Consider the following 13,711-nt stretch of genomic DNA (forward strand, 5'->3'; position numbering starts at 1 on the left):
GATTTATTTTATAAATGTTTTTAAATCAATTATTTTTTAAATTTATTTAGTCTATTAATATATACACACACACGTTACTGTTTCATTAATTTATTTTATTTTTAATATATTTTTATTTTTTTAACATACACACATGCTTACTGTTTTATTTATTTATTTTATTTTAATTTTTAATATATATTTTTTTAACACAAACACACACACACACACACACACACACACACACACACACTTAGTGTTTTATTTATTTATTTTATTTAACACAAACATACCGTGGCTGCCAGGGCTCAGTGAGGAATATTTTTTTGAGGACTATGAATTTTTTTTTGAGGACTACTTTGCATTCCCTCGTAATACTTTTGCGTTCCCTCGAAATAATTTTACGTTACCTCGCAATATGTTTTGCGTTCCCTTGCAATACCTTGCCGGAGCAGCATGAACATTTAGCCAATAGGCTAGTGAGTGGACAGTATTGCATAATGTGAGTTGCAAGGTCTTGATCCACATACCGAATAATAACAAAATGCTGTTTCTTGCGGTCCAATGTGCTAAAAACAAAGTCACAATAGCCTATTCAACTTACAAGACACAAAACAAAAAATAGACATGCTGGCCAGCCAAAAGAAAGAATGGCATTTATTGTTTAATGCAGCGGTCATTAAACCAAAGTTACTTTGAATCATTTGTGATTTTTAATGCATCTTCAGTAGGTTATTTTATGAGCTTTTCACTATTAGTCAGGCCCACACAAATAAGAGGGTAATTTACAGTATGACACTAGACGAGACAGCTGATCTGTACACTGTCAGGGGAGTGAGAATGGTGTGCAGGGCTGGAGCATTATGAAGTGTGTAGCCTAATAGTGCAACCCCAAATCTGAAGTATGTTCACCTGTATAGCCTATTTCTAACCTATTTAAATAATAGCAGCATCAGAGGTAGGCTACTTAACATTAGCGGAGCCCTGATGGCTACAAGCTTCTGAAATATAAGCCAGTAGCGGGAGCAGCCTAATAACAGTCGGCTATGTAAACAGTGTGGAAGTACCGTAGCAGCATGAACATTTAACCTATAGGCTAGTGAGTGGACAGGATTGCATAATGTGAGATATGTAGCCTCCATATGAAGTCTGACATGTAGGAAACAGTGTCCATCCACTTTGACTGTTTAAGCACCAAGCATCACCGATGTAAACAGCATGGCTCTATCTCGGCTGTCTTCCCTCTCCTCTGGAGCGATCACCCACCGTGGTGCCTGGTCCTTTTTGATTAAAGCCTACATAAATATGCCTATTGAGCAGTAGCAGGCTACTATATAAACATAGGAAATTCTCCGTTCAAAGTAAAATTCAATAAGCTGGAGTGTTGCTCTGACAGCAGCTGAGCATATGGCTCGGAAGTAGGCTAACGGAAGAAGACAGGTATTGCGAGGGAACGCAAAACATATTGCGAGGGAATGCAAAAGCATTACACGCACATACACGTCCGTGCGTGGCGGTGGCGTCCCTCACTGATCCTTCAGAAATGCTTCGGGAAATGTAGCGTGTGTGGAAGTTACCGCGCTAAAAGAGCTTCGTTACTGAAAAGCTATTTGATTCAGAAAATAGCGACGCTGCCACAAAGCTACTGAGAAATGTAGTTAAACTAGCTACTGCCCAACACTGCTCCCCGTGAAACCTTTTACATTTCACTTTGGAACAAAAGAAATTAGATATAACAAGAGCTTTAGAGGTTTTTCTTGAACTTGACCTGCAGAGAGAAACTGTTCTCTGTGCTAAGCTAATCAGTGCCTGTCTCCAGCTCTAGAATTAATGTTGAACTTGATTATTGGTGAAATGTATTTGATTCACTGACAGACAAAAATGCGTTTTACAGTTCAAACCATGAACTTTATTGTCAAGCCATCAGTAGAACCACACACAACCAGCTATACAACATAAGATTTCAGGGACAAATTTAATTTGAATTAGTCTGTTCCCTTCTTAAACTAAAACCACCAATGTCTGGATCAGAAGATGAGTGTGACACAAACAAACTGAAAGTCCTGATGCAGCAATAATTCATACAATAACCTTCTGACCGTCATTTTCAGACTTCTACTGAAGCAGACACATACTGTTAACTGGCATTTAAGTTATTGTGAAACACCCCTATAGCTGCCTTTATAATTGTGGTTTACTGTAAGAAGTGATTACAGAGCATCAGTCACAAATTCAGAGGAAGGTTACAGAAAGATTGGTTTAGAAACACAGTACAGATTAAAACCTAAATTATGACCTGTATGACCATTTAAAATCTTTAACTCATTAATAATCACTCATTACACTGGAGAGCACTAAAACAGGATTTCAGAGAACATTGATTGCCATATTCTACTGTAGGATTATTTTAAAGTCAGTCAACATACTGGTGCTGTGATGAGAAGACGGACACGACGAGAATTAATTGTGTGATCCCTGCAGATGATTTGTCCGTGCTAACACGACATCAATGTATGATGGCAGGTGACACATTCAAGCGTGTTTCCATTTACCTGTTTTTATGCACATTTTCAAATTTACACATAATAAAACACAAGTAACACAGATTTTGAGCAGTCAAAGTATGTATATGCGTTTACATTTGGCTGAGGTTTACTGATAAAAACAAAACTTGACAAAAGTGCAATGTACACAATGCAGAATTAGAATGAGACTTAAAACATCCACCAAAATATTGGCAGATGAAAACATCAGATCGTCTGGCCTAATAAGAGTCTATAAACTAAACAAGCTAATACACCAAACAAACATAAAAAATATATTTTCCATTATGTTTTCTACACTGTGTTCCTGTTTGAGATTTAACAGCCGCTCTTTTAACTGCGTCAGCTTCTTTCCCCCTCTTCTCCTTAAGGGAACCTGATTGGAGAGTTAGCGCCAACAGCTGTCTTTCTTGATGAACCAACTCCCTCATATTTGCAACATTCACATTCAATTTGTTAAATTTTCTGTGTTGTTTTTTGTGTTTTGTTTATTTCAAAAAACTCAACTAAGCTTGTAAGAAAGATAGGCCAATTAATTCGGTTTTAGGTTTCCAGTTTTCAAAAGTCATAGGCTCATTATCAATCAAGAAATAACCTCCACTCCTTATCGAAAGTGGGTGTAAGAAGCTTCACAACTGCATTGTGCAGTACGGTAGGAAAGGTTGTGAAACTATTCGTCCACTACACAGTAATGTCTCCCACAAGCCATCACTTTTACTTTCTATTACAACAAATACAACAGTTCTAGCTGGTTATAAAGAGTCAGTTAATGATTTTAAATCACTTTCCACCACAAAACTGACAGTCACACAGTATTTAGTATTTTAACTTATCATTTAGCTTTAGAGCTGCTTTGGCTCATTGGCTCAGTTTTATCATAATGCTCTTGTCTAATCATTTAATATCGTGCATGCTTTAATGTTAGCATAAAACATAATAATTTACTCAGGGATACAGTAATGATTTTGGTGTCCCGTGTTCTCATCACGCAAGTACTGACCACAAAAATGTGTGTTTCTTTCACGTTTGTTTGCTCACACTGAGGATCAAAAGGACACGGCAGAGGAGCAGACCCACAGGGGAGGAGGAGGAGGAGGAGGAGGAGGGGCTTCCTTATCACTAGCGGGAGGAGTTGGAACTAGAGCGCGACCGATGACGGCGGCGGCCGGGCGATCGAGACCTGCGACGTACTGGAGAGCGTCGCCGTGGAGAGCGAGACCTTGGAGAGAAAGAAAAAAAGGCAGGAAAGGCGTGACAATGAAAAACAGAAAATGATCTAAACCTCTTGTGCATTTTACATATTACATACTGTATATTATAAAGTCATAACAGCCAACAGTAAAACTTTAGTCCAATACAAAGTAGCATTTGAGGGATAAACTGCATTATTTGTTTCCCAAACTTCCAGCAGGGGGACTCATCACATGCTCCTTACCTTCTCCTCATTCGAGGGGGAGTGCGTCGCCACATCGGTGGTGGAGGAGGCATCCTGCGGGGAGGGGACAGCCGGCGGGGGGGAGGGCGCACTGTGGGAGTCAGCACAGCTGTGACTGTGATCTCCTGACCGTCGATCTGACCTGGAAGGGGGGAAAAAAAGGCCTAGAAATCAAGAAGATTGAAGTTTTGTACTGATTTGGTATTTTAATGATTGAAAAAGAACAGTCTGCCAGCCGCTAATCTCCTCTGCATTATACAATCATTCCTCCATCTTACTTAACTGCTCTGATGTGAGATCTGTTCACTTTAAATCTTCCACGACCATGTTCCTCCTCATCCACTCACCTCCGTCCATGTGTTTCAGGGCCTTCTCTGCCTCCTCAGGTGTCTCAAACTCCACGTAGGCGTAGCCTTTGGACAGGTGAGGGTGGACACGGTTCATGGGCATGTCAATCATCTTGATCTTGCCATAGGTGGAGAAGATCTCCTGGATGTGTTCCTTCAAAAGGCACCACCGGGAACACTTTGAAATTAGCCTCATTTTAAGTGGAACATTTTTTAGCACCTAATACGATGGGGATTTATACCATATGAGAACAGCTTCAGGTAGATTTCAATTGTGAAGGCAAACATAATATAACAAAACAAAACGTAATAAAAAAAAATGTTTCCACACACCTATATGGATGGTCGATGTGACCCCCAAAAAACATTTAGTCAATCAAGCAAGCTGTGTAAACCACTATTTTAATGCAGCCCAAACCAGCAGCTGCATCTCTAAGAGTAATCAGGCTCATAGAGACGTGCCATGAGGTAAAGCATTCACCTTGATAACATTTCTGGTCAGTCGGCCCAGGTAGACCTTGGTGGGTTTGGGTGTGGGGCTCCTACGTCGTCGGTCCCGGTCATCCTTCTTTGCTGATTTTGACCTGGAGTGACATTTAAATTTTAGTCATGTCTGAGCAGACTAGTGTTCCCTGAGTGCAGCGGGAGAGATTCAGACATTCCTCAGTTATAGATAAAAAAACCTCACTACTTGCTCAATAAAAATAATAAATAAATGTGCTGACTAATTCCGTACTTTGAGCGCGAGCGTCGTCTGTTGTTGTGGCGCTGGCGGCTGGGGCTCGGTGACGAGGAGGAGGAGGAGGAGGAAGAGGAGCGGGAGCTGGATGAGCCAGAGTGGCTGGAGGCAGAGGAGCTGGAGCCACTGGAGGAGCCGGAGCTGGAACCAGAGCTGCTGCTGGAGCTGGAGCTGGACCTAAACAAGGGCACATTGGAGGACGGGAAGAAGTGGCTGAACCGGTTTGCAGCGTGAACGTGGAATTGTTTATTGTCCACTGTCCAAAGTAAACTAGCAGGATCAACACTCCTGTGACCTTGTGTCAGAGCAGCTGGATATTGACAAACAGAGAACCAGTGTTGAAATTAAACCACCTTTTGCATAACTTTTCCTTTTTATCTAATGAAAATGAACCAATATGGAAAAATGGGACAGGGGACAAGCAAATTGGAACCTGACATCAGCTAGTGTTACTTTCTAAGAGCGGCCTCTGACCTGCTGCTCCCACTGGAGGCATTGCGTCGGGTGCGGTTTTTGTCTCTGCCCCGGCCTTTGTCAGCTCCTTCTTTCGTTGCTCCTGACTTCTCCTTACCGCGCTGTTTACTCTTGTCATCCTCCTTCCTCTTTGTTGGGGAAGGCGCCCTGTTGGAGGAGGAGAAAGCATTTAAAGGTCAGGATTTAAGGTACAGGATAACCCTTAGCAGCAGACATGATATCTGACACATTCACACCTAGCACAAATAGATGTGCACGTATAATACATGCTGTTTGCAAACAGTCACATCAAAACTTCCAAATGGACTGCTGACAAGGTAAACTTACAAGTTGCTATCTAAGATTTAAATACACAGGTAACGTTATAATGTAAAATATCTGTAACGTTACTATTGAAAAACTGAACAAGAACAAGATGTCAGATTGTTTACATTTCCTAAATATATATATCCAAAACGTTCTTCAAGTTGTTCCTCTAAACACAGATGCTGTGGAAACAATCGATCCACTCGGAGAGGAAGACGTTTAACGTTTAATAGTAAACGTTAGCTCACCAAACACTTGCCCGTGTTAGCATTAGCCAGTGAGCTAACAGTGGCTTATTATGTCATGCTGATATTCAAACGCGCGCGTTTAAATCCAAAATACTGTACTTATTACGACGTTATTGCGTTGTTTCTAACTGGTCATACATAAACATTTTTCAGGTAAGAAACGCTATAGAGCGTTTACTCACATCTTTCCAACACCCGAGAGTAACAGTCGCACAGAGATGACGTCGTGTTTCAGCTCGCTGTAAACCAATCATTTGCCTGTGCGTCCGCAGGTGGAGGCATGCGGTAGTGATGGACATCTTCTTCCCTCAATCAGGATTGCCAGGGAAATTTTTTCTATTTCGGCTAGTTAGGTAATACTTGTGTGTCAAGCTCAGAAGCTGTGGCAGTAGATGAACGCAGAAACACTGTAGCAGTGTGATATTATATTACCGTTTAAACGTTTCCATTGCCTTAGGACGACCGTGTGACGCAGTTTTGTCGCGGCTGGGTCAATTAAGAAAAACCCATGCAGCTGCTTGGCAGGCACTTGCCTGACAGGTTGAACTGAGGAAATAACAAACACACTAATGAAGCCGGTTTTGCCAGCTGCCCTTCCTTTCAAAGCAATAACAGCTTGCTTACAGAAGACCAAAGACACACAAGTCATATTTTAGTAAACAACAAAGTTATCTTTTAAGCTAAAGCTAAGAAGAGCTAACCCAGGTACCTGTAAGGAATTGAGTGCTGTAGGACACACGTTAGCTTTTCTGGGACAGCCGGACTTCAAATGAAGTCCACAGGCGATACTGAACCAGACGAAAGCTGCAAACCCTCAGGCAGTGACAGGACCCTTGCTTTGACTGTATGCTCTGCTGCCATTGGAGGCACCTTCCAATATGGCTACAACATCTCAATCATCAACGCTCCCACCAGCTACATCCAGGGCTTCATTAATGATACCTACATGGAGCGCTGGGGGATCGGCTTGGAGACTACTCAGGTGACCCTAGTGTGGACTCTTATCGTGTCGGCCTTCTCAATGGGGGGTTTGCTAGGAGCCCTGCTGGCAGGTCCTCTAGCAGTCCGCTTTGGTAGGAAGAACTCGCTGCTTCTGAACAATTCCTTCCTGTTTGCTGGCACCGTGCTTGTGTTAATGTGCAGGTTGGCAAAATCATTTGAGATGATTATCTTTGCTCGTGTTCTGGTGGGGATGAATGCAGGGGTCAGCATGAACGTCCAGCCTATGTACTTTGGGGAAAGCGCCCCCAAACATCTCCGAGGTGCTGTGGCTTTTTCCTCTGCTGTTTTCACTGCATTTGGAATCTTCTTGGGTCAAGTTGTGGGACTCACTGGGCTGCTGGGCACAGAGCCACTTTGGCCCTACTTACTAGCTAGTAACGCTTTGCCGGGGTTGATCCAGCTACTTACCCTACCCTGGTTCCCCGAAAGCCCCAGATACCTCCTCATTGACCGCGGAGACAGGGAAGCATGTGTCCGGGCACTTGGAAGGCTTCGTGGTGGGGAGGCTCCCGTCTTGGAGATGGAGGAGATGCTTCAGGAGCAGCAGCAGCAGCAAATATCCACGGCCTTAAAATCTGGATCTGCAGCTTCTGTCAAGACACCCTGTTCCTTGTTTAAGGATCCCAACCTGCGATCCCAGCTCAGGACGGTCATGTTTGCCAGTAGTGCCATGATGCTTTGCGGCAATGACTCCATCTACTTCTACGCGTCCTACATCTTTCTCAAAGCAGGAATCCCTCCAGAAAATATACAGTACGCCACCATCGGCACAGGGGCATCTGAGCTAACTGCTTCTATACTGAGTAATCTACTGATTGAACGTGTGGGCCGCAGGTACCTTCTTCTGGGAGGGTACGGTCTCATGTCTTGTTGGAGTGTAGTCTTCACAGTAGCCCTCACCCTTCAGAGCCGCGGGGTGGCTGGGATGCCTTACCTCAGCATGGCATGTGTGTTCCTCTACATCCTCAGCTTCGGCTTGGGCCCAGCTGGGGTGACAGGAATCTTACCAGCTGAGATCTTTGACCAGGCGGCTCGGCCGGCAGCGTACATGGTCGCCGGCTCGCTTATGTGGATCAGCCTGTTCTTGGTGGGAATGCTGTTCCCCTTCATCGTCAGCAGCCTGGGGAACTTCTGCTTCCTGCCATTCTTGGCCGTGTGTTTGGTGTCCACTGTGTTTTTGGGGCTCACCTTACCGGAGACTAAGGGCAAGACACTGACTGAGATTACTGCAGAGTTTGATAGAAAGAATGGAGTGAAGAAGAAGAGGCCAGACATGCAGGTGGGTGAACCTGTGAAGGAGCACTACCAGCTGGGTAAAGCCTGCTCCTTCACAAACCTAACGCAAGATCTTGACCCCGACCATAAGAATGAGGAATGAAATTGGACGACCTCCAGTAAAAGTGAAACAGGCAGTGCCTTTGTAGCCTCTTTATGCACTTTCAGTGTTGAATAGATTACTCCATAGGTGAAATCTAAAGTGTCCTATTTATGAAAGATGATCTCTTTGTAATGACTGATAATTCTATTCCGTTCTGATTTCGTGAACTAAGCCATTTAAGGTTTTGTATCCGTCAACCAGGAATGGAAAGTATTAGCAGTGTTGCACTCAACTAAGTACTCAAAGAAGAGAGAGTTAACTTCTATTTAAAAGAAAACAGCATGTTTTTAAAGTCTAATCTGTTGAATTACCTATGTTATGGTCACCACTGACAAAGTTATTATCTTTTGTCTACAAGAAGGCTCTCGTAGCATAAATGTAAGCTTTTAAAAGAGCAGCATGCAAATGTCCTCTCAATCGCTGGTGAGATTAGAATACTGGGACTATCTTGTGTTATACTGTACTTGTATACTGGCGGTGGTCCAGCGGTCGCCTCACAGCAATAAGGTCGTGGGTTCAAACCCCGGTTGCCCCGGCCTTTCTGTGTGGAGTTTGCATGTTCTCCTCGTGTCTGCGTGGGTTCTCTCCGGGTGCTCCGGCTTCCCCCCCACCATCCAAAGACATGCAGGCTAGGTTAATTGGTGTCTCCAAAACTGTCCTTAGGTGTGAATGTGTGTGAGTTGTTGTTCGTCTATGTGTGGCCCTGCGATGGACTGGCAACCTGTCCAGGGTGTACCCCGCCTTTCGCCCGATGTCAGCTGGTATTGGCTCCAGCCCCCCGTGACCCTGTATGCAGGATAAGCGGTTGACGATGGATGGATAGATGGATTGCTTTTTTAAGTTATCTATGTAAGTTGTATCAGTCCCTACCCGAAATTAACCATAAATAAATACTGTGCTTAATTTTTAAATCAGTCCCACCTCCGGTTCATTCAGCACAGTGCTTAATCAGTAAAAAAGCAGTGTGATTAGCATTACCCTTATCAATTGAAGAGAAACATCCTCTTCACTAGCCTTTATTGATGCCAGAGGGATTAAAGTGGTGTGGCACAAGAAACTCGCAAAACATGTGCACCTGCTCTGTTCTTTCCTGACTGGTTTAGCCCTTCAGTGTGAGACCAGCGCTAAGTAAACACGGTGAACCCTAATGTGCGATTCCAATATCAAAGAAGCAGTCAAGGGGTATAATATACCTCAGATGTAGCCTCATAACGCACATTCATACCCGCACACACTCTCTAAAGGTCTTGACATTAATAGAGGTGTTTGCATGAGAGTAGGTAATCATTAGAATTGCATGTATTAAAGGATTACCCGCTCAAATTAAACACCTCTGCAGTTGGTAGATAACGGTGCTTGTTTATTGTGTAATCTGATTATATTATCTGTTTCGTTGACATGTCTATCCAATCCAGTGATCCATGCTTGTGTACATTTTCCTGTTCAGCGGTCCAAGTGGGAGGATTACCTCTGTAAACTCTGGCAGGTTTAGTGTCATGCTCCTCTCAGTTAATTTCACAAGACAACAAGCCTCTGTAATGTGTTTATTTATTCTTGTTATTTATGCATCAACTGAACTGTATTTATATTAGTTGGACTCCAACCAAGATATCTTCCCACTAGTTCTACTAACAGCACAATGCCATTTAATCACCTCTTGAAATGTTCACTGTGCACACTTGTGCACTGAATTTATGAATGCAGTGCTCCAAAACAGCCAGTAGATGTCGCCATTGTCATTGTCCCTGGCTTGCTCTCCTCTCCGTGCTCCAATATAAAGCTGTGTATTATATCAAACTGAGTCACCCGGGCGAAGATGACACTTTTAAATTTCAGCAGCTGTCAGCTTACAGCCCTTGCAAGCCTTCTGTTTACCATCTGTCACAGTCACTGGATGTTCCCTTTCTTAAGAGTGAGACATTCATTTACTTTCTGAATTTCAGGTAGAAACCTAATGCTGTAGCATGTCGAAGGTGCTGTGCGCTCACTAAATGGAGTATTGTTTGTGCGTGGTGCTGTCTTTCCAAAGCATGATGACAACTCTTGATGATGAAGGCTACATGTAAAAATCTCACTCTATGGTGCTCAGGCTTTATTTTATAGGCAATGAATATAATATAATATACGCTGAAATTATTTATTCAATGATATTTATTCTTATTGAGAAATACTAGTGTATGTACAACAGTAAAAAAAATAAAAGTGCTTACCTACACCGACCCTCTTTGTGATGTGGTTAGTTTGACTGATTCCACTTGTTTGATTTAACTGCTTTCTAAATTGCATTTAATCACATTACTTTGGCTCCCTTCGCCTCTCTGCACTTTAATCTAACTGCTCCCACCCACTCCTATTAAAACTGTTGTTGTGATGCTGTTTATTTATGGAAGCAAGTGCTGTTTGAGAACATCTCACTCCAAAGTGAGGGTAAGATTCAAGTGTGCTCTTTCATTGGAATCCATTACATAATTTCAGCATAATTGAGCAGTGTCTCCTGGCATTTTGAACTGCGACTAGATGACAGAAAAAAGAGATTTATATTTGAATGTGTGCATTCGACAAGTAGGTGGTTGTATGTGTAGTGTTTGAGAGAGAATTATATAAACAGTAGAAATCCAAATTTGAACAACCACAAGAGGAAACAGCATAGTTCTTCTCTTGCTGTTCTTCTCTTGCTGCCCTCTAAATTGTCCCTCCAAATCCTTTGGCCTTTTCAAGTAAAGCAAACAACTGCTAAAAATAGCTTTCCTGTTAAAGTGGTCGAAAGATTTCCAGATAAAGGCATCAAAAGGGCAAGTCCATCCTACGTAAGTTACACTTCATAAATACAGAAAGATTCGTCTTATGAGGCAGACAAGACCAAGATGGGAGGATGTTCAAAGACAGCGCTAGTTAAATTTAAATTCAAAAGATACACTAGTGTGTTTCGGGGGCTGGCTAATAATGTCATGGATTTGTGTATTAATCAGAGCTTAGGGCTACCGTGAAAGCCCTGTGAAGGAGATCCATGCTCTCAAAGACAGTGGACACAGTGAGTCACGGTGGGGGGGGCACGTGCTTCCATCTCTCAACCCAGTGGCAAAGTGGGTCTCACTTTCAGGAACAGTTGGACATTGTGGGAAATCTAGTCACTCACTTCATGCTATGGTGGATGACACTCGTCATACATAACACGTATGGTCCGCCATTTGTCCAAATTTCACATCTCTTCTTACTTCTAATGAACCCGAAGAATACTACTACTAGTCCTACCACTAATACTACATCATCTTCTTCTTCTTTGTACGTATTCAACGTAGTGATGAAACTCGCTCTGTAGAGCCATTTGTACATTTGGGCTACTGTCGAAACTGGTGGAGCAACACGTCGACTTGCATGTAAAGGGACCTGCGGTGTGTGTAAATAAAGGCTCATTCTAAGGTAATAAAACTATAAGGTTCATTATGTAAGGTCTTTATACACCACTAAAAATATTGTTATGAATATTATATTGCATTTCTGTAGATAGATCATCCTAAATAATACACACTGAACCTGAAAGTGAAAACTGACCCAAATCTTAGTATCCAAAGTACCTTTAGGGCTATACAAAACTTGGAAAAGGAGTGCTCAAGATATGATATTTGAGGTTTTAATTTTGACATTTAAGGAGGACATTGGCCTAGGCTCCGCCATTTCTTTCAAATGGAGGAATGGTTTTGTCGTAAGAGGTAGGTAGGCTTATTGTCACAATATAACAAGTTATAGAGTCTTTTAGTATCCTTTGGGCTCTGTGTAGGCACCTCACCAATATCACTGGGTACCAATGATCTTCTGGGCAGTTTTAATCACCTGCTGCAGAGCCCTCCGCTCCTGGGCCATTTACATCCCATGCCAATGTGTGATGTTTCCAGTCAGGATGCTTTCTATTGCTACTCTGTAAAAGCTGACAAGAACTTGGCACGGGAATTTGGCCTTCTTAAGCTTCCTCAAGAAATATAGTCGTTTCTGAGCTTTCTTCACCAGCGTGGAGATGTGAGACGACCGTGTCAGGTTCTCTGTGATGCTGATTCCCAGGAACCTGAAACTGTTCACCTGCTCCACCTCAGCACCACTGATGTAGACAGGAGTGTGTGTCTTTATCTCCTTCTTCCTAAAATCAATGATCAGCTCCTTGGTTTTGCTGACGTTGAGCAGTAGGTTGTTATCTGAGCAAAATTATCAATTTCCTCCCGATATGAAGCCCAGCCGATGATGGTGGTGTCATCCGTAAAACTCTTCTCTTCATGTCGGGGGATGCAGCTGTGGGTGTACAGCATGAACAGGAGGAGGCTGCGCACACAGCCCTGGGGGTCTGACTGGGGTCTGTTTGTGAGAAATTCTCCAGTTGCAGAGTGTTGTATTTAAACCCAGAGTGCTGAGTTTGCTGATCAGTTTTATGGGGAGATTGTGTTGAATACTGAGCTGAAATCCAGAAACAGCTTTCTGATGTAGGTGATGTTTTTCTCAAGGTGCCTATAATTTGGATAATTATCAATACTGACCGTGTATATACATAATACTGATCATATTGATTTTCTATTTTTTTTACTGTGCGTATTTAAAATCATATTTGATTGAGGAGCTGTATTGAGGAGCATATATTTGTGCAGCACCTCCTTGCTCGCTCTCTCTCTCTCTCTCTCTCTCTCTCTCTCTCTCGTGAACACCGGGGCAAAAACCTGTCCAAAATTAGAATAACCCTCAGGAACCCTCTCCTTAGACAGTGAGATATTGAAAATGTCAGTAATAACATCTTGGCGTACCTGTTCAAAGAGCTGCACCTGTTTATCTCTCTGCTCTGAACCTTTCTGGTACAAAGTGGTGCCTTTGGTCTTTTCTACGTGAAAGTCTGCTCGGAGAAGTGCTGGGGGACAGGAAGTGACAAAGAGAAAGGATGTGTTTCAGCCTGCTGCGTTGGTTTGTGTCTTCCTCCTCGAATGAAGAGTGCAGGTTCCCATTGGCAACCAGAGGTGGAGTGCAAAAAGGGAGAAGTTAATAGCCTTACCTTTAATTGCACTTCCTGTTAGTTTCTATGAAGACATGAGAAGATGTTGCCAAGCATTTGAGAGAGAATAAGACAAAGAAACTGAGCCTTAACATGATTTCATGGGCCGAAAAATAGAAAACAAAAACTGCAGACAGAAAACAATTTCAGATGCTATTGTATCACCGCCTCTTGAGCATTTGCCATGGACAAAAATATTTTGTATAATAAAAGCTGTCTAAGAGCTGTAGTCTT

At 42.7% G+C, this 13,711-nt stretch overlaps 2 protein-coding genes across 4 annotated transcripts; one reads left to right on the forward strand and one right to left on the reverse strand.

Moving 5' to 3' along the window:
* Positions 1-1,861: 1,861 nt before the first annotated feature.
* LOC119916032 (RNA-binding protein with serine-rich domain 1-like) lies at positions 1,862-6,346 on the reverse strand. 3 transcript variants are annotated; one of them, XM_038735871.1, is made up of 7 exons: positions 6,254-6,346; positions 5,518-5,664; positions 5,041-5,220; positions 4,786-4,888; positions 4,305-4,458; positions 3,958-4,099; positions 1,862-3,741 (listed from the first exon to the last, which is right to left on the reverse strand). In XM_038735871.1, coding segments are annotated over exons 1-7 (828 nt in total). In that variant the 5' UTR covers positions 6,256-6,346; the 3' UTR covers positions 1,862-3,641. The 3 variants fall into 3 exon arrangements, with proteins under 3 accessions (XP_038591799.1, XP_038591798.1, XP_038591800.1); XM_038735870.1 differs by lacking the exon at positions 6,254-6,346 and adding an exon at positions 6,072-6,191; XM_038735872.1 differs by lacking the exon at positions 6,254-6,346 and adding an exon at positions 5,949-5,970.
* A 98-nt stretch (positions 6,347-6,444) lies between these two features.
* On the forward strand, positions 6,445-9,076 carry LOC119916031 (solute carrier family 2, facilitated glucose transporter member 11-like). Its single transcript, XM_038735869.1, has one exon. The coding sequence runs from the start codon at positions 6,841-6,843 to the stop codon at positions 8,449-8,451; it is 1,611 nt and encodes a 536-aa protein (XP_038591797.1). The 5' UTR covers positions 6,445-6,840; the 3' UTR covers positions 8,452-9,076.
* Positions 9,077-13,711: the final 4,635 nt, after the last annotated feature.

This window comes from Micropterus salmoides, unplaced genomic scaffold, assembly GCF_014851395.1.
Source record: "Micropterus salmoides isolate LMB-PRFRI ecotype aquatic unplaced genomic scaffold, ASM1485139v1 Ms_hic_scaffold_21, whole genome shotgun sequence".
Lineage (NCBI taxonomy): Eukaryota > Metazoa > Chordata > Actinopteri > Centrarchiformes > Centrarchidae > Micropterus > Micropterus salmoides.

What these genes read in the sequence shown, in the direction of transcription:
- LOC119916032 (XM_038735870.1), bottom strand. Translation starts at nt 6,094, where the DNA reads ATGCTAACACGGGCAAGTGTTTG. An exon ending in CTAACACGGGCAAGTGTTTG is followed by an intron (nt 5,665 to 6,071) that starts GTGAGCTAACGT and finishes CTCCTCCAACAG; the next exon opens with GGCGCCTTCCCCAACAAAGA. An exon ending in CCCCCTCGAATGAGGAGAAG is followed by an intron (nt 3,742 to 3,957) that starts GTAAGGAGCATG and finishes TTTCTCTCCAAG; the next exon opens with GTCTCGCTCTCCACGGCGAC.
- LOC119916031 (XM_038735869.1), top strand. Translation starts at nt 6,841, where the DNA reads ATGAAGTCCACAGGCGATACTGAACCAGACGAAAGCTGCAAACCCTCA.